At 34.5% G+C, this 20529-nt stretch overlaps 1 protein-coding gene across 6 annotated transcripts in view; it reads left to right on the top strand.

Moving 5' to 3' along the window:
• LOC309627643 (sodium channel and clathrin linker 1-like) overlaps window positions 1–20529 on the top strand; it is a 224099-nt gene that overhangs the window by 58254 nt on the left and 145316 nt on the right. For all 6 annotated transcript variants that reach the window (XM_082389786.1, XM_082389787.1, XM_082389789.1 and 3 more), the window contains exons 3-5: window positions 7654–7712; window positions 8243–8315; window positions 11421–11476. In XM_082389786.1, the coding sequence (XP_082245912.1) occupies window positions 7654–7712; window positions 8243–8315; window positions 11421–11476 (188 nt within the window). The remainder of the gene's footprint in view (window positions 1–7653; window positions 7713–8242; window positions 8316–11420; window positions 11477–20529) is intronic.

Genomic DNA, 20529 nt, shown 5'->3' with positions numbered 1-20529 from the left:
ACTCCTAGAAGGTAACCCCTTTTTTTGTGATATATCCATGTTGATACATATGTCTTGCTAATTCCTTGACCTACTTATGAGATCCTATTGTATTATTTTTCATTTATCGTATTTTTTTTAATTACAGTAAAAGCTCCACTGAAAGTTCTTATACATCTCCTTGTGTTTGGAATGTTTCTCCATACTTTATAATAGTTACTGTGTTTTTTGGTCATGTTAAAAGTATACTGTCCTCTTAACCTTGCTTATGGTGTCATTAGTTGTATAGAAGTTTTAAATTCGGATATTGTAAAATATGTTATTTCTTCTGTTTATAGATTTTACTACTTGTGTCTTTTGGCTAGAAAATGTATTTTGAGTGAGAGTATGCCAGGCACTGCTTGGAATATTGGTGAACAAAGCAGACAATAGTCTCTGCATTTTTAGAGCTTAAGAAAGCTTTCTGTATCTCAAGGTCAATAATACATTTTCTTTCAATAGTTGTTAAATTTTTAAAACATTTAGATCTTTAATCTATCTGTAATTTACTTTCCATTTAGTGTGTGCTGGGATCTAATTTTATTTTTTTACCCAACACTATTAGTTGAAAAGCAGTACTTTGTCCATTTATTATAGTTATAATTCCACTTCTTTTATATACTGCATACCCATAAATACTTGAATCTATTTCTGAATTTTCTGTACTGTTCTGTTTGTTACTGTATCTGAACCATATTGTTTTAATTACTCTAGCATTATAATTATAGTGTTTTGACATGTAGTAGAGCAAGTTCTCCCCTCTTTTTTTTTTTTGTGGAAATGATTTTTTTTCTTTTTTTTTTAACACCTTTATTGGAGTATAATTGCTTTACAATGCTGTGTTAGTTTCTGCTTTATAACAAAGTGAATCAGTTATACATATACATATGTTCCCATATCTCTTCTTTCTTGCATCTCCCTCCCTCCCACCCTCCCTATCCCACCTCTCTAGGTGGTCACAAAACACACAGCTGATCTCCCTGTGCTATGCGGTTGCTTCCCACTAGCTCTCTATTTCATGTTTGGTAGTGTATATATGTCCATGACACTCTCTCACTTTGTCACATCTTACCCTTCCCCCTGCCCATATCCTCAAGTCGATTCTCTAGTAGGTCTGTGTCTTTATTCCCGTCTTACCACTAGGTTCTTCATGACCCTTTTTTTTTTCTTAGATTCCATATATATGTGTTAGCATATGGTATTTGTTTTTCTCTTTCTGACTTACTTCACTCTGTATGACAGACTCTAACTCCATCCACCTCACTACAAATAACTCCATTTCATTTCTTTTTATGGCTGAGTAATATTCCATTGTATATATGTGCCACATCTTCTTTATCCATTCATCCGATGATGGACACTTAGGTTACTTCCATGTCCTGGTGATTATAAACAGAGCTGCAATGAACATTTTGGTACATGACTCTTTTTGAATTATGGTTTTCTCAGGGTATATGCCCAGTAGTGGGATTGCTGGGTCGTATGGTAGTTCTATTTTTAGTTTTTTAAGGAATCTCCTTACTGTTCTCCATAGTGGCTGTATCAATTTACATTCCCACCAACAGTGCAAGAGTGTTCCCTTTTCTCCACACCCTCTACAGCATTTATTGTTCCTAGATTTTTTGATAATGGCCATTCTGACTGGTGTGAGATGATATCTCATTGTAGTTTTGATTTGCATTTCTCTAATGATTAATGATGTTGAGCATTCTTTCATGTGTTTGTTGGCAATCTGTATATCTTCTTTGGAGAAATGTCTATTTAGGTCTTCTGCCCATTTTTGGATTGGGTTGTTTGTTTTTTTGTCATTGAGCTGAATGAGCTGCTTGTAAATTTTGGAGATTAATCCTTTGTCAGTTGCTTCATTTGCAAATATTTTCTGCCATTCTGAGGGTTGTCTTTTGGTCTTGTTTATGGTTTCCTTTGCTGTGCAAAAGCTGTTAAGTTTCATTAGGTCCCATTTGTTTATTTTTGTTTTTATTTCTGTTTCTCTAGGGGCTGGGTCAAAAAGGATCTGGCTGTGATTTATGTCATAGAGTGTTCAGCCTATGTTTTCCTCTAAGAGTTTGATAGTATCTGGCCTTACATTTAGGTCTTTAATCCATTTTGAGTTTATTTTTGTGTATGGTGTTAGGGAGTGTTCTAATTTTATACTTTTACATGTACCTGTCCAGTTTTCCCAGCACCACTTATTGAAGAGGCTGTCTTTTCTCCACTGTATATGCTTGCCTCCTTTATCAAAGATAAGATGACCGTATGTGCGTAGGTTTATCTCTGGGCTTTCTATCCTGTTCCATTGTTCTATGTTTCTGTTTTTGTGCCAGGACCATACTGCCTTGATTACTGTAGCTTTGTAGTATAGTCTGAAGTCAGGGAGCCTGATTCCTCCAGCTCCGTTTTTCGTTCTCAAGATTGCTTTGGCTATTCGGGCTCTTTTGTGTTTCCATACAAATTGTGAAATTTTTTGTTCTAGTTCTGTGAAAAATGCCAGTGGTAGTTTGATAGGGATTGCATTGAATCTGTAGATTGCTTTGGGTAGTAGAGTCATTTTCACAATATTGATTCTTCCAATCCAAGAACATGGTATATTTCTCCATCTATTTGTATCATCTTTAATTTCTTTCATCAGTGTCTTATAATTTTCTGCATACAGGTCTTTTGTTTGCTAAGGTAGGTTTAGTCCTAGATATTTTATTCTTTTTGTTGCAATGGTAAATGGGAGTGTTTTCTTAATTTCACCTTCAGATTTTTCATCATTAGTGTATAGGAATGCAAGAGATTTCTGTGCATTAATTTTGTATCCTGCTACTTTACCAAATTCATTGATTAGCTCTAGTAGTTTTCTGGTAGCATCTTCAGGATTCTCTATGTATAGTATCATGTCATCTGCAAACAGTGACAACTTTACTTCTTCTTTTCTGATTTGGATTCCTCTTATTTCTTTTTCTTCTCTGATTGCTGTGGCTAACACTTCCAAAACTATGTTGAATAATAGTGGTGAGAGTGGGCAACCTTGTCTCGTTCCTGATCTTAGTGGAAATGGTTTCAGTTTTTCACCATTGAGGATGATGTTGGCTGTGGGTTTGTCATATATGGCCTTTATTATGTTGAGGAAAGTTCCCTCTATGCCTACTTTCTGCAGGGCTTTTATCATAAATGGGTGTTGAATTTTGTTGAAAGCTTTCTCTGCATCTATTGAGATGATCATATGGTTTTTCTCCTTCAATTTGTTAATATGGTGTATCACGTTGATTGATTTGCATATATTGAAGAATCCTTGCATTCCTGGGATAAACCCCACTTGATCATGGTGTATGATCCTTTTAATGTGCTATTGGATTCTGTTTGCTAGTATTTTGTTGGGGATTTTTGCATCTATGTTCATCAGTGACATTGGCCTGTAGTTTTCTTTCTTTGTGACATCTTTGCCTGGTTTTGGTATCAGGGTGACGGTGGCCTCGTAGAATGAGTTGGGGAGTGTTCCTCCCTCTGCTATATTTTGGAAGAGTTTGAGAAGGATAGGTGTTAGCTCTTCTCTAAATGTTTGGTAGAATTCGCCTGTGAAGCCATCTGGTCCTGGGCTTTTGTTTGTTGGAAAATTTTTAATCACAGTTTCAATTTCAGTGCTTGTGATTGGTCTGTTCATATTTTCTATTTCTTCCTGGTTCAGTCTCGGCAGGTTGTGCATTTCTAAGAATTTGTCCATTTCTTCCAGGTTGTCCACTTTATTGGCATAGAGTTGCTTGTAGTAATCTCTCATGATACTTTGTATTTCTGCAGTGTCAGTGGTTACTTCTCCTTTTTCATTTCTAATTCTATTGATTTGAGTCTTCTCCCTTTTTTTCTTGATGAGTCTGGCTAATGGTATATCAATTTTGTTTATCTTCTCAAAGAACCAGCTTTTAATTTTATTGATCTTTGCTATTGTTTCCTTCATTTCTTTTTCATTTATTTCTGATCTGCTCTTTATGATTTCTTTCCTTCTGCTAGCTTTGGGGTTTTTTTGTTCTTCTTTCTCTAATTGCTTTAGGTGCAAGGTTAGGTTGTTTATTCGAGATGTTTCCTGTTTCTTGAGGTAGGCTTGTATTGCTGTAAACTTCCGTCTTAGAACTGCTTTTGCTGCATCCCATAGGTTTTGGGTCGTCATGTCTCCATTATCATTTGTTTGTAGGTATTTTTTCATTTCCCCTTTGATTTCTTCAGTGATCATTTCGTTATTAAGTAGTGTATTGTGTAGCCTCCATGTGTTTGTATTTTTTACAGATCTTTTCCTGTAATTGATATCTAGTCTCATAGCGTTGTGGTTGGAAAAGATACTTGATACGATTTCAATTTTCTCAAATTTACCAAGGCTTGATTTGTGACCCAAGATATGATCTGTCCTGGAGAATGTTCCATGAGCACTTGAGAAAAATGTGTATTCTGTTGTTTTTGGGTGGAATGTCTTATAAATATCAATGAAGTCCATCTTGTTTAATGTATCATTTAAAGCTTGTGTTTCTTTATTTTTTTTCATTTTGGATGATCTGTCCATTGGTGAAAGTGGGGTGTTAAAGTCCCCTACTATGATTGTGTTGCTGTCAATTTCCCCTTTTATGGCTGTTAGTATTTGCCTTATGTATTGAGGTGCTCCTATGTTGGGTGCGTAAATATTTACAATTGTTATATCTTCTTGGATCGATCCCTTGATCATTATATAGTGTCCTTCTTTGTCTCTTGTAATAGTATTTATTTTAAAGTCTATTTTTTCTGATGTGAGAATTGCTACTCCAGCTTTCTTTTGATTTCCATTTGCATGGAATATCTTTTTCCATCCACTCTCTTTCAGTCTGTATGTGTCCCTAGGTCTGAAGTGGGTCTCTTGTAGACAGCATATATATGGGTCTTGTTTTTGTATCCATTCAGCCAGCCTGTGTCTTTTGGTGGGAGCATTTAATCCATTTACATTTAAGGTAATTATCGATATGTATGTTCCTATTCCCATTTTCTTAAATATTTTGGGTTTGTTATTGTAGGTGTTTTCCTTCTCTTGTGTTTCTTGCCTAGAGAACTTCCTTTAGCATTTGTTGTAAAGCTGGTTTGGTGGTGCTGAACTCTCTCAGCTTTTGCTTGTCTGTAAAGGTTTTAATTTCTCCATCACATCTGAATGAGATCCTTGCTGGGTAGAGTAATCTTGGTTGTAGGTTTTCCCCTTTCATCACTTTAAATATGTCCTGCCCCTCCCTTCTGGCTTGCAGAGTTTCTGCTGAAAGATCAGCTGTTAACCTTATGGGGATTCCCTTGTGTGTTATTTGTTGTTTTTCCCTTGCTGCTTTTAATATGTTTTCTTTATATTTAATTTTTGATAGTTTGATTAATATGTGTCTTGGCGTGTTTCTCCTTGGATTTATCCTGTATGGGACTCTCTGTGCTTCCAGGACTTGATTAACTATTTCCTTTCCCATATTAGGGAAGTTTTCAACTATAATCTCTTCAAATATTTTCTCAGTCCCTTTCTTTTTCTCTTTTTCTTCTGGGACCCCTATAATTCGAATGTTGGTGCGTTTAATGTTGTCCCAGAGGTCTCTGAGACTGTCCTCAATTCTTTTCATTCTTTTTTCTTCATTCTGCTCTACAGTAGTTATTTCCACTATTTTATCTTCCAGGTCACTTATCCGTTCTTCTGCCCCAGTTATTCTGCTATTGATTCCTTCTAGAGAATTTTAAATTTCATTTATTGTTTTGTTCATCATTGTTTATTTGCTCTTTAGTTCTTCTAGGTCCTTGTTAAACGTTTCTTGTATTTTCTCCATTCTGTTTCCAAGATTTTGTATCATCTTTACTATCATTATTCTGAATTCTTTTTCAGGTAGACTGCCTATTTCCTCTTCATTAGTTTGGTCTGGTGGGTTTTTACCTTGCTCCTTCATCTGCTGTGTGTTTTTCTGTCATCTCATTTTGCTTATCTTACTGTGTTTGGGGTCTCCTTTTCACAGGCTGCAGGTTCGTAGTTCCTGTTGTTTTTGGTGTCTGTCCCCAGTGGCTAAGGTTGGTTCAGTGGGTTGTGTAGGCTTCCTGGTGGAGGGGACTAGTGCCTGTGTTCTGGTGGATGAGGCTGGATCTTGTCTTTCTGGTGGGCAGGTCCACGTCTGGTGGTGTGTTTTGGGGTGTCTGTGGCCTTATTATGATTTTAGGCAGCCTCTCTGCTAATGGATGGAGCTGTGTTCCTGTCTTGCTAGTTGTTTAGCATAGGGTGTGCAGCACTGTAGCTTGCTGGTCGTTGAGTGAAGCTGGGTCTTGGTGTTGAGATGGATATCTCTGGGAGATTTTTGCCATTTGGTATTACGTGTAGCTAAGAAGTCTCTTGTGGACCAGTGTCCTGAAGTTGGCTCTCCCACCTCAGAGGCACTCTCTGTCCCCCGCAGTCTCCGCCCACGAAGGGGCTTCCTAGTGTGTGGAAACCTTTCCTCCTTCACAGCTCCCTCCCACTGGTGCAGGTCCTGTCCCTATTCTTTTGTCTCTATGTTTTCTTTTTTCTTTTGCCCTACCCAGGTACGTGGGGGAGTTTCTTGCCTTTTGGGAGGTCACGTCTTCTGCCAGAGTTCAGTGGGTGTTCTATAGGAGCAGTTCCACGTGTAGCTGTATTTCTGATGTATCTGTGCGGAGGAAGGTGATCTCTGCGTCTTACTCTTCTGCCATCTTCTCCCTGTCTTTTTTTTTTTTTTTTTTGGCCAGATTATCTTGGCTATTCTTGCACATTTACTCAAACATAGGAACTTTACGATCTGTTTAAGATCAAGTTTCATAAATTATTCTATTCGATTTCTTTTTTGAAATTGCATTGTACCTGCAGTGAATTTTAAGAAATTAATACACTTATAATACTGACTGTTCCACATATGAATATGGTATAGAACCCTGTTTATTTAGATCCTTTATGTCCTTCAGTAAAGTTAATATTTTATTAAAGTTATTGCAACATTTTTTTTGTTTTATTCTCAAGTACTACCTTTTCTTATAGTAGTGAATGCCATATTTTTTCCTATCACATTTTCTGATTATTGCTGGTATTTGGGAAAGCAGCTGTTTTTTTTATGTTTGATCTTCTATCTGGTGACTTGGTGTACTCTGTTCTTAGTCCTAATAATTGGTAGATTATAGAGAGAGATTTCTAGGTAAATGGTCAAATTGTCTGTAAATGAGAATAGTATTGTATGTTCCTTTTCAGCCTTTAGGTCTCCAACCCCCTTTTCCTGCAGCAGATTCCACTGATTGGAACCTTGAGTACAATGCTGAATTTTAGCAGTGATAGTGAGCAGCCTTGTATTATTACTGAATTTCGTGCAGTGCTTCTGATGTTCCACTATGAAGAATAGTAATTGATGTAGGTTTTTAGTAGATGTTCTTTATCAATTGAGAAATTTCTTCCTATTTCTATTTTGCCAAGAGTCTTATTATGTATGGGTGTTAAAATTTACTGAATACTTTTTCGGCATCAATTAAGATAACTTTTTTCTCTCTTTCCCTCTTTTGTAATTGCAGTAACAGATTTAAGGTTATAAAATGTTTACTTGTATTTAATTTTAAACTACTGTCAGTTTTGACTAGAAAGATGTGAGAAAACAAAATTTTAAGATGCAATATTTTCTGTTATAGAAATCTGTCTTCAAAGGAGTTGCAGGTGACACAGTAGAAAACTCAGTAGTTGACCAAAGGTAAGGTTGAGTTACCAGAAAAATATTATTTTCTTAATTATGTTTAATTATTGTTAATTTTTTAGTATTAGGAATGTTTATTTTATATTCTGCTATAATTAGGTTTAAATGATCTGTCATTGAATTGACAAGGAGAAAAAAGCCAGTATTATTGTCTATAATAGTGGTTCTCAACTGGGTGATTTTGCTTCCCTTCCCTCCCGAGATATTTGACAATGTCTGGAAACATTTTTGCTTGTCACAACAATTGTGGAGGGTAAGGGTGCTAGTGGCATCTAATGGGTAGAGGCCAGGAATGCTACTAAACATCCTACAGTGCACAGGTCAGCCCCCAACAACAAAAAATTATTCAGCCTAAAATATTAATTGAGCTAAGGTTGAGAACCTCTGGTTTAGGAAAAAGGCAAAGTATTGATTGCTATGGAGAAAATTAATGTAAAAATTTTGATGTTTAATTTATTTCATGTTACATATTTATTAAACTAGATTAAAAAGAATATGCATCTTTTTAACTTTGAAATTTTCTTTAGCTTTTTAGTTCCTCTTATTACTGAGTATGACAAGCATCTGGAAGAGCTAAATGGACAGCTGAAATATTATCAGGTATGAAATCATAGCTATCAACCTTTTGGTAATATTTTCTTATAAAAAAAAGAAAAAAATAGGCTCCCTTTCTTTACAAAAACATTGATAAGGAAGAAAATGTTTACCTGTAATCAATTTACATGTTATTTTCTGGTGTACAGCAAAGTGATTCAGTTATACACGTTTATATGTGTGTGTGTGTATATATATGTATTCTTTTTCAGATTCTTTTCCATTATAGGTTAGTACAAGATATTGAATCTAGTTCCCTGTGCTATACAGTAGGTCCTTGTTGTTTATCTGTTTTATATATAGTAGTGTGTATCTGTTAATCCCGAACTCTTAATTTATCCCTGCCCCCTCTTTTCCCCTTTGGTAACCATAAGTTTGTTTTCTACTTCTGTAAGTCTGTTTCTGTTTTAAGTAAGTTCATTTGTATCGTTTTTTTTTTTTAGATTCTACATATAAGTGATATCATATGTTATTTGTTTTTCTCTGTCTGACTTACTTTACTTAGTATGATAATCTCTAGGATCATCCACGTTGCTGCAAATGCATTATTTCATTCTTTATGGCTGAATAATATTCCATTGTGTATATGTACACCACATCTTTTTTACCCATTCATGTGTTGATAGACACTTAGGTTGCTTCCAAGTCTTGGCTATTGTAAATAGTGCAGCTATGAACATTGGGGTGCATGTTTCTTTTTGAATTAGAGTTTTTGTCTTGTCTGGATATATACCCAGGAGTGGGATTGCTGGATCATATGGTAACTCTGCTTTTAGTTTTTTAAGGAACCTCCATACTGTTTTACAATTTACATTCCCCCCAACAGTGTAGGAAGGTTCCGTTTTCTCCACACCCTCTCCAGTATGTATTGTTTGTAGCCTTTTTGATGATGGCCATTCTGACCAGTCTGAGGTGATACTTCACTGTGGTTTTGATTTGCATTTCTCTAATAATTAATGATGTTGAGCATCATTTCATGTGCCTGTTGGCCATCTGCATGTCTTCTTTGGAGAAATGTCTATTTAGATCTTCCCCCCATTTTTTGATTGAGTGGTTGTTTTTTTGCTGTTGAGCTGTGTGAGCTGTTTGTTTAAATTTTTTAATTGATAAAGAACAACAGAAAGCTCTCTTTTGCACAAATGATATTTTGCTTTTATTTTTAGGACTAGTGAGACTAAAGTTTCTGCTGAATTCACTCTCTCAAAATTGCTATAATGACATGTGGTTTGATTGTTATAAAATGGAATATCTAGTTATCTTGAAATTAAACTGTTTTAAATTTTAATTTTTTATAATTTATCTGATTCATATGTGTCTTTAATCAGCTAGTTTACTAAGGTGTTTAACTTCATTTTTCCATTTGGCATTCTCCATCTAAGAGTGATTACTGGATTAATTTCAAGAGAGAGGAAGCTGTAGCAGAAAGCCTAAGGGGCAGGAATAGTTGCTACTTTTAGAGAGAAAAAAGATGTTGACAGCTACTTCTAAGAACACTTGCTCACATAGATATTATTGAGTAGCAATAGTTCTTAAGACTTATCTTATTGACCAGTCAAAAAATAGTATATCTTGAAAGCAGGAAAATATTCACAATAATTCTCTATATGAAAGTTTCTTCCAGAAAATGTAAATAATAGGGGAAAATTTGCTGATGAGAAAGGTACTGCTGAATTTTTGTTTTCTTTCAACGATTAACTGTTTTGAAATATTTTACAGTAAAGAATCTTTAGTGTTACTGTAATGATCCACCCTGAATCCTAGTTAATGCATATATCCTACCTAATTATTTGAATAATATTTTTCAAGATACGCTGACATTTTTGCAATTTTTAAAGATCGATTTTTTTAGAAATAATTACAAAATGGGGATAATTGCTACAATAAAATCCAAACCTCTTAGTCTGCATGGCATTCAAGCAAGACCTGCCACCTGCCTTTCCAGTTTTACCTCTCATTGCATGGCTCCATGTGTGGTCAGTTCTCAGTTATCTGGTAGTGAATTCATTCATTTTGATTTAATTGTGATTCAGGCACAGCAGGGACCTGGGAAAGGTTCACCTTTCAAGCCGGCTTTGTAGTTATAATTGGCTGTCACTGTTTTCCTAGAGGAAGCTTCCTTGAGCTTCTCTAGTTGAAACGGAGAGAGAAAGGTTTAGAGGATTGCCTGTTCCACCCTTCCCTTGCCAGGTTCACTCCAGGATTGGCTCTTCTCCTTTAGCCTGGGGTACCCAATCAAGAGTAATGGACAGATCATGAATTGATTGCAGTTTTGTTGGAAGTATGAGTTTACATGGCCTCCTTCGTGATCTCCACTTGCTCGTTTACTCTTACTGAGAACTGACGACTATGCCTGTGTCATCTAATATTTCTTGCTTCTTTGCTTTTACTCATATTTCACCCTACTTGAAATGCCCTTTCTTTCCTGTTGAAATCTTACAATCCCTTTAACCCCTCAGAGAAAATTAAAAATACCTTCATTTCATTCCCTTTACAGTATATATTTTATTTGTATTGGTATTTTAGTTAGTGATTTTTTTTTTTAACCATCTTTCCTACTAATGTATGTGTTAGTGACCACATTGGTTTACTGTAGCAGCCTTGTATAGTGCAGAGAGTTTATACAACTCAAAAAGGTGGTCAGTCAGAGACTGAATGAATTATTGCTAAAAAAGATCTTTATTTGCTTTTTTCGCCATTAACATTTTACTTTTTGAAATTCAAACACTTACATGGACTTCACCTAAACTAAGATGAATTACGATATATATTCAAGGTCTAGGGACCATCGGATATCTTTTATAGTGACATATTAAGGAATATCTTACATCTCTTTTCCTGTAAACATCTCTAAATATAGGAATTACATTTTTAAATATTTCTTAATATGTTATATAAAATATTTTTACTTATATTCTATTCAAAATGTTCTATTACATTCTGTGTATCATTAAAATATCTATATTTAATATTGCTTGTTAGAAGTGAAGAATAATTATTTCTTATCTGTAGACTGGTGTTATAGAATCTGATTGCTTGCCTATGAATGAACTACTTAATATAAATCTAATTGTCTGGAAAATGTTTTTCTGCAACCATATTTTATTCTTTCAGAAACAGATGGGTGAGATGAAACTACAACTTGAAAATGTCATCAAGGAAAATGAAAGGTAGATCAATTAACTACTCAGTATCTTATTGTTGTCTTAGGTAACTTTTATTATTGTTATTTGGTATTTTATTCATGGAGTATACTGGTTATGAGTGTGGACGCTGGGGCCTGATTTCCTTTTTGACTCCTGGCTCCATTGCTTATTAGCTATATGACCTTGGACAAGTTAACCTCTTTGTGCTTTAGGGTTTCCTCATCTATAAGTGGGACATAATAGCAGAACCTATTTCGTAGAGCTGACTGTAAGGGATAAAGTAATTGCTTAAAATAGGGTACATAATAAGCACTTTATAAATATTAGCAATCATGAATAGTATAGTATAGAATATATATTATATTAGGAAACATACTGATAAAACGGAAACCTATCAACCCACCATCCAGTTAAGAACTAAAATGTTATCAGTACTGGTGCACTTATCCATGTTTTCCTTCCCTATCCCATGCCCCTCCTTCCCTCTGCCAGCAGTTAATACTGCCTTGAATTTTTGTTTATCGTTCCCTTGCTTTTTAAAATTTTTGTAGGTATGTGTATTCCTAATGATATATTATTTAGTTTTGCATTTTTAAAAACTTCCCAAAATAGTATTATTTAGTCTTCTGAGACTTACTTTTTTCCCACTCAATATCATGCATAAGCAGAAGAGTTTCAGGGATGGGTCATAGGCTATGTGAATATTCAATTTTGCAATATATTGCCAACCTAATTTCCAAACTGGCTATACCAATTTACATTCCCACCAGTGATATTTATGAGTTCTTATTGATTCGTATATTTTATCAGCACTTGCTCTTACCAGGTTTCTTAATTTTTGTTATTTTGAGTCCTAAATGGTATTTCATTGTGGTTTTAACTTACATTTTCCTGAATACCAATATGGTTAACCATTTTTCATGTATTTATTTACCCATGTGGTTTTCTCATGAAACGCTTGTTCATTTCTTTTTCCCATTTTCTCTTTATCTTTTCCTTAGTAAATTGTCAAAGTACTTTATATAATCTGTATTCTGAATATTTGTTAGTGTGCTGATCAGTGTAAACAGTAACCATCATAGGCACTTCAAACAAGAAGGGATTTAGTCACTTACAGTTAAGTACTATGTATGTAGGTAAGATAATTGGTTTTAGAGTCATACCTTAGAGGCTGAGATTCTGAGGCCAGGAATTTATGCTGCTGCCACCATCTCTGTAGCTACCACTACAGCATCATTTCCATGGAGTTGAAAACTTGACACTGGAAAGTGGGGCGTGGGATACTCACTTCAAGAGACACTCATGTCTATCAGTTTTGCTTGCCATCTGCTGTACCTATAGAAGAATGTTCTCAGCTCACTTCTGCCTTCTATATCCCCTTCAAGTGCCTGTCACTGGTGAAACTTTAATCCCATCCACCACACCAGCTGCAAGGACATCTGGGAAACATAGTTTTAGACTTTCAGCCATTATGAAAGATGCTGGGATATGGAAAGGGATGGGAATGAATAATGAGTGCCAATGGCTCATTCAACATGCTAGACAATAGGTATGTTTCAGATATCTGTTCCCAGGTTGTGATATTTTTGATCAACAGAAATTTCTTTTCTTTTCTTTTTTTTTTTTTTTTTTAATTTTGAGATAGTTGAATATATCAGTCTTCTTTCTTATGGTTGTTGGTTTTTGTGTCTAACAAATCCTCTCTCAGCCTGTGGTCATAAAGATCTTCTCTTACATTTTCTTCTAAAAATGTTCAGAGTTTTATTCTATCCCAAGTTTAACTTTTAAAGGTCATGCAACTGGACTGAGACCTGATATATCTTTTGTTGTCGCCTTACAAAACAAAACCAAAAAATGAAGAAATACATTTTTTTTGGTTTTAAATTCATTTAAAGGATAAGCTCTTTTTAAGTTTGGCATTCCTTTGTTTGCATTCTTCTATGTAAATCTCTTAATTGGATTTTCAGTTTTTCTCATTTATTTGTGTTTTTTCCCATGGGAAAGTTTTTCTAACTTTAACTTTTTATGATTTACTGTTCTTTCTCAAAATAATTATTAAAAAGGCTATGATGTTGCTATTAAAGACTATTGCTAAGACTTTTGAATCACCAGTGTATGTAAGTTAAGTTTGTATTTTAATGTATTGGAGATAATACAGTGTTATATGGTTGAGCTAATGATTTAGTTGTTTCCTATATTTGACTCCATACTCTTCCTTTTATGTCCAGGTCTTTTGAAACCAGTCTTTTAAAAATCTGCCTTTACCTGTTTAATAGTAGTGCAGTCATGGCTCATGAATGTATTTATTCTTAGTATAATAGGGAAATGGGAAAAATGGATTCTGAGCTTATTAAAAGGCACTTTTAGTAACTCGAAATGTTATCAGGTTTTAAAGTGAACTCTATGCCCTTAGGGCAACATCCTGCTTTTAATTAAGTATTGCTGTTAAAGACTGCAAAATCAAGAAGAGCTTATCATTTTTAAGGAAAATATCTTAAATATGGTCAAGTCTGAATAATGGAAGCTAGCAGTGGCATGGATTATACAATAGTATGCAATTCCACATTATTGGGTTTTGGAAACATTTTAATACATTTGTGTATAGGTGAGTATTTTCTGGGAATTGATTACAAATAGAAAATAATGAAGTCATTTTATAAAATGAGACTTAGGAAGAGGTGAAAAGATACTCATTTTATCATCCTTCCCATTTTTAGTTTATTCCTTTAAACTCAGTTCATGTTGAGAATATAGTGTTTTTTATTTTGTTTTTGTCTCATTTTTTCTTTAATATCATATTTCCTCCTCATAACTTGCCAGAGGATGAAAATTGGATAAGATAATTAAATGAGTGAATATATATACAGCACTTCCTGGCACTAAGAAATACTACCTTTTATTGTTATTATTTTTATTTTATTATTGAGGGTATGAAAGACATTATTTGTTGCCTCCATAAGAGCTATTTTCCCTTCTTTCATAATTCATATAACCCTGATTTTGTTCCAGTTGCATTGTGCTCAGTGGAGATGAGCTTCTTCCACAATCTCAGGTGATAAATCTTTGATTATAAACCAGTGCACATTTCTTTTTGCCAGGAATTGGTCTAAGTATGAACATGTGACTCACTTGTACCCAGTGAAGTATAAGGGAGAGTCTGTTGTAGAGCCTCTGGGAAAGCTTTTTCTCCCTGATAAAAAGAGAGACTGGCAAGAAGAAAACTTAACCTCCTTCCTGTTCCTTGTCATTTTAGGAAGTGATATATGTTGAAGCTGCTATAGCCATTTTGTAACCATGAGAGTATGTATCAGAAACACAATGAGATTAGAAGAAGGGAAAGATGGGGAAGCCTTTGGTCCTTAAATTACATTATTGAACTGCTGAAACAAATCTAGAGCCACTTGCCTTCAGATTTAATATTTGGTGAGGTAATAAAACATTCATTCAATCATTCACAAATATTTATTGAGTACTTACTAAGTACCAAACACTATTCAAGTTTCTGGAATACATTAGTGAATAAAACAGACAAAAATCACTGTTGCTTGTAGTCAAAGTATAGTAACTAGTACAGAGACTTAACGGCATCTGTCAGGGGTTCACAAACTACAGCTTGAGGGCCAAATCTGGCCTGCCACCTCTTTTGGTAAATAAAAGTTTATTAGATCATGGCCAGACTTGTTCATTTGTATATTGTCTATGGCTGCTTTTGCTCTACAATGATGGAGTTGAATAGTTGAGACAGAGACTGAATGGCTCACAAAACCTAGAATATTTGGTATCTGGTCCTTTACAGAAAAAGTTTACTCTTCTCTGATACATGTAGCTATCTTTTGCTGCGCAATCTGTTAACTAGTCTTTGGTTCAACTGTCACCAAAAAGCTTTTTTGAAATTTATAACTGTCTTTACTTTTTTATTTAGGCATATATGTAGCTTTAGAGCACAGAAACAGCAAACTTCAATAAGAGTATAAAGTTAGTATTTAATAAATTAAAACAATTATATTTAACATATTATTTATTTTACTAAGTTTGTAAGTTTTTGTTTTATGGTAGTCTAATATATTTATCTTTTTAAGATTAAAACTAAATATTTATGATTTAGAAGATTTCAATAGCATTATAAAATAGAATTGTTTTTAGCACTATTTTCATTGATTTTTTCTTATTGACCAATGATAATTGAATAATAAACAATAATATAGATCAGAGTTGTAATTTTAGATTTGATTTCACCATCCCTAATTATTATATCATTAGTGTATGTTGATAATAGCCTATGAACACAATATAGTCTATTTGAAATTTGGGAAGAAGGAGTTCATGTGTATATTTATAAAAATAGTAATAAAGCCATTATTTTTCAGTACTTGTCCAAAAATGGTATTCTCTACCCCAAAACTTTATTTATATAATAGCAGAAGATGAACATATTTGATCTATTTTCCAATGAGAGAGTGAAAAGATATCTCTGGAATTACATGGTAAACCCTGCTGTTCTGATGCTAATTTACCCCATTATACTGTGAGGAAGACCATCCCCAAAAGTTCACCCAAATCCTAAGCTTTCATTATAAAGTTTAATATTTCTCTTTTTAATAACCTTATATAAATTCAGAGTTACCCTGATTTCTGTATATGTCTCTGTTTATAATAAGTCTGTGTTTGTATATTTACATACATATATGCCTCTTACCACACCCTCCTTTGATGACTAGTCTCCAGTCACACTGGCCGTCTTACTTTGGCTTTCTTAAAACTGGCAAACCAGTTTCCACTAGAAGACCTTTTACTTATTTCTTCTGCCTGGAATGTTATTCTCCAGACCTACACAGGACTGTCTCCTTCTCTTCAATCAGGCAGGCATTCCCTGACCACATTATCTAGCACTGTTCCTCCCTCCCCAACTTTCTGTTTTCTATTATCCAATTTTATTTGTGGTACCTGTTACTACCTGAAATTATTTATTTGCTTGGTTATTATTTGTCTTATCTACTAGAATGTATCCTTCATGGAGCAGGGCCCTTGTTTATTCTGTTTACCACTGTATACCTAACACCTTTGAACAGTGCTTGATACATATTAAATGCTAAAAAAAATTTTTTTGAGTGGATGATTGCAAATATTAAGAACATAAACACATACATATATTCATATTTGGCTCTTTTTGCTTCAAGAAATAGAAACAGGTCATTCTGAGTAAATGGGAATGTATGATAAGGAGGAACATGGAATACAGCTAGAACTGGGAAACAATTAGGACCATCTCTGAGGATATGCTCCTCTTATCAGTTGTCTCATACAGCCTTAATTGTCCCCCTCAGTAATGGCACCCCTTTCCATATAGCAGCTGCTCCTATTCTTCCAACCAAAAAGCTGATTCTCTCTGTTCTTTAGGTCAAATCCTGAAGGTACCCATTCTTGTTGGTTACTAATGGCCAACACTTCTATTTTCAGAACGCTTCATGCCAGTCAGCATATGATAGGGCTGCCCTTGAGAAATATGCAAAACTTTAGTCTAATCATTGACTTCCCTCTGTAAAAAATAGCCTGCGCTATTCCCCAGAGCATGGGTTATGGTCAAGGATTACTTAAGTCTGTGCATGGCAGACGGTGTTAACTATAACATGTCCAATATATACATTAGATTGTAATTGTTGAAGATATCACTCTGGCTGGAGACATCAGAGAAGGCTTAAGTGAGAGGAAGAAGTTTGAACAGAGTCTTTAAGAATGAGTAGGAGTTCATCAAATGAAAAATCGTATGTTTATTAAAATACAGATCATTTACTGTGGTTATATCTCAGCGTATTTGTATAGGGGAATTAGGCATAAGACTGGGATGGTGGGCAGGGAGCAGATCATATAAGATCTTATATGTGCTGCTAAGGAATTTAAACTTGTCTTACAGATGGCGTAGGGGGCTCTTCAAGGGTTTTAAGCAGAGGAGGAGGGTGCACTGTTGAAGGATTGAATTCAATTGCATTTAGAACTTGAAAATTCCAAATTTTTCTGGAAAGAATATATATGATTCATTGTAGGAGCAGAAGAAGGGAAGCAACAATTCTAGTTATCAGACTGTTCTGTATGAATCCCCAAAAGAAACACTACACCATGGCAGGGATGTGGATACCTTCACTGAGGAAGCTTGGACTTAAGGATGAAAAATGTCTGTCAGGTGAGGGAAGGCAGGATGAAAAATGTCTGTCAGGTGAGGGAAGGCATGTAGAGAGGTTGTACCAGGCAGTTGTCTAGAATGTTTTCTAATTGTTTGTATTTGTCTTACTCTATCTTCTCTCTTACTCGACTGTAAGATTCCCTAACACTATTCCCCGTTCCCCTATTTTAAGATCTACAAAATTGGGATATAGCCATAGTGAATGGCATGTCAAGATTAATAAGCAGCAATTTTTATTTTTAATCGTATGTAAAAGAATGGTGCATCTTACTATCAATGATAAATTCAATTCAAAGACTGGTTAGAATTGTATTTGATTTATCTTTGTCACCTCAGAGATCAAAACTTTTAGAAAGTCATCTTGGCCAAAATTCTATTGCCTATTAATGATAATTAGTTATAATTTCAGGACTGCAGTTACTGGCTGGGTGATTTTCCTGGTATTAATACTTTAATCTATCTGGAACTCAGTTTTTGTTTTTTTTTTTTACTGAAGTGTAGTTGATTTACAATGTTGTGCCGATCTCTGCTGTACAGCAAAGAGACTCGGTTTTACACATATATACATTCCTTTTTCGTATATTATTTTCCAGTATGGTTTATCACAGGATATTGAATATAGTTCCCTGTGCTATACATTAGAACCTTGTTGTTTATCCACTCTAAGTGTAATAGTTTGCATCTGCCAACCCCGAACTCCCAGTCTATCCCTCTCTTTCCCCCCTCCCCCTTGGCAACCACAAGTCTGTTCTCTACATCTATGAGTCTGTTTCTGTTTTGTAGATAGGTTCATTTGTGCCATATTTTAGATTCTACATATAAGTGATGTCATATGGTATTTGTCTTTCTCTTTCTGACTTACTTCACTTAGTGTCATAATCTCTGGTTGCATCCATGTTGCTGCAAATGGCATTATTTCATTCTTTTTTATGGCTGAGTAGTATTCCACTGTATATATGTACTACATCTTCTTTATTCATTCATCTGTTGATGGACATTTAGGTTGTTTCCATGTTTTGGCTATTGTGAATAGTGCTGCTATCAACATAGGGGTGCATGTATCTTTTTGAATTATAGTTTTGTCCGGGTATATTCTCAGGAGTGGGATTGCTGGATCATATGGTTCATTCTATTTTTAGTTTTCTGAGGAACCTCCATACTGTTTTCCATAGTGGCTGTACCAACTTACATTCCCACCAACACTGTAGGAGGTGGAACTCAGTTTCTTTTTTTTTTTTCCTCCATGCAAATTATTCTTTATTTCTCCAAACACTCATACTTTCTTAGCATTCTGTCTGCTCACATTTTCCAACAGCCTGAGAAAACCACCCACATCTCTATACATTAAACTTATACACATTCTTAGGAACCGATTTAAATATGATCTTTTCTGAAAAATCTTTGCACATTCCATTATAGTATTTTTATACCTTGGTTAGGGCATTTATTACTTTTACTTTGGATTGCAAACACTTGCTTATGTATATGTACATTAAATCATTAAAACAAGAATTCAAATCTGTTTCATGTCTTCTATTACTTAAATAAGTCTTTTTTTTATTAGTTATCTATTTTATACATATTAGTGTATATATGTCAATCCCAATCTCCCAATTCATCCCCCCCAACCCCGCTTTCACCCCTTAGTGTCCCTACGTTTGGATCTCAGTTTCTTAATCTATGAAATGAGAGATTTGGACTAGATTTCAGTTTTATTGTTTATATATTTTTATGATTATAGTTAAGTGCTTGTTAAATATCTTTTGAAGTAATATTGCAAGTGGTAAGATAGAAAAATAATAAAAACCATAAGTAACAACTTAAAAGGAATAGATATGTAGTAATTTAATGTAAAGCATCGTATTATATTTTAGGATAATATTTATTTTCTTAAAGACTTTTTATCAGGAATATCTTATCCAATGAAATAGTCAACAGGAAGAGGTCAGAAACACTGTTACTTTTTTGATTTACTACATTGTACCTAGCATAAAATATAGTACAAACCCTCTTTCTTTCTAGATTAATAGATGGTCTGCAGATTGAAAGAGGCAATGAAGTGGAGAATCATAAGACATGCATAGAATACTTTAAAATTTTTTGACTTTGACTTAATGTAAATGTGCACTTATTTAATCTTTTTTATATAATGCCTAAGATGGTTACTTTGAGTAAGCCTACTAATTGTAGTTCTTTGTTGTCTTTTATACATAAACCATAAAGATAATTCATTCTTTATAATTTCCAGTTTCAGTTTCTTTGGAAGAGTGAGAACTTAGAGATCCTTTTGATCTCCTTTTGATCCTCTGTGATTTTATAAATTTTCTGACGTTTTATAATTATTTTACCTACCTCTAATTCAACAGCAGCTATTTAACAACTCATCTTTACTGAGCCTTTCATATTCAGTTTAGGTTTCATAGAAAAAAAACCCAGCTCTTTTGTATTTTTATTTTTTTCACTTTGGGTCACATTTAATTAAACTGTACAATTATAATAATAGTTTACGGCAGGTATAGTAGATTGGCTTAACATCTGTTCCAACCTCCTTTTTGTATACCTTCTTGTACTGCAAAGGCTGGAAAACTAAAAATTAGTTCAGGGTAGGAATTAGGTTCTGCTAATGATAAACACATGTAAGAGACCTAAATTAGGAGATAAGTAGGAGGAGAAGCTGTGTATGAGAATCTATTTTTGTGGATGAGAATCTAACAAGTGTAGAGTGGCTCTAGAGCCAATAATTCTGGCAGCTGCTTCTGTCAGAGCTAAGTCAGGGTGTTCCTGCAGGCAATAGCTCTGGCAGTAACTTCCTGACACCAGGATCTCAGCTAAAGTGGTGTGATCCTAGAACCAGTAGTTGGTGTAGCCACTTCCTGATTGTCCAGCTTCCTAATTGTGG

The sequence above is a fragment of the Balaenoptera borealis genome (assembly GCF_965194805.1).
Source record: "Balaenoptera borealis genome assembly, chromosome: 4".
NCBI classification, from domain to species: Eukaryota; Metazoa; Chordata; class Mammalia; order Artiodactyla; family Balaenopteridae; genus Balaenoptera; species Balaenoptera borealis.
The sequence above is the reverse complement of the archived record's forward strand: the minus strand, read 5'-3'. Positions and strand labels throughout refer to the sequence as shown.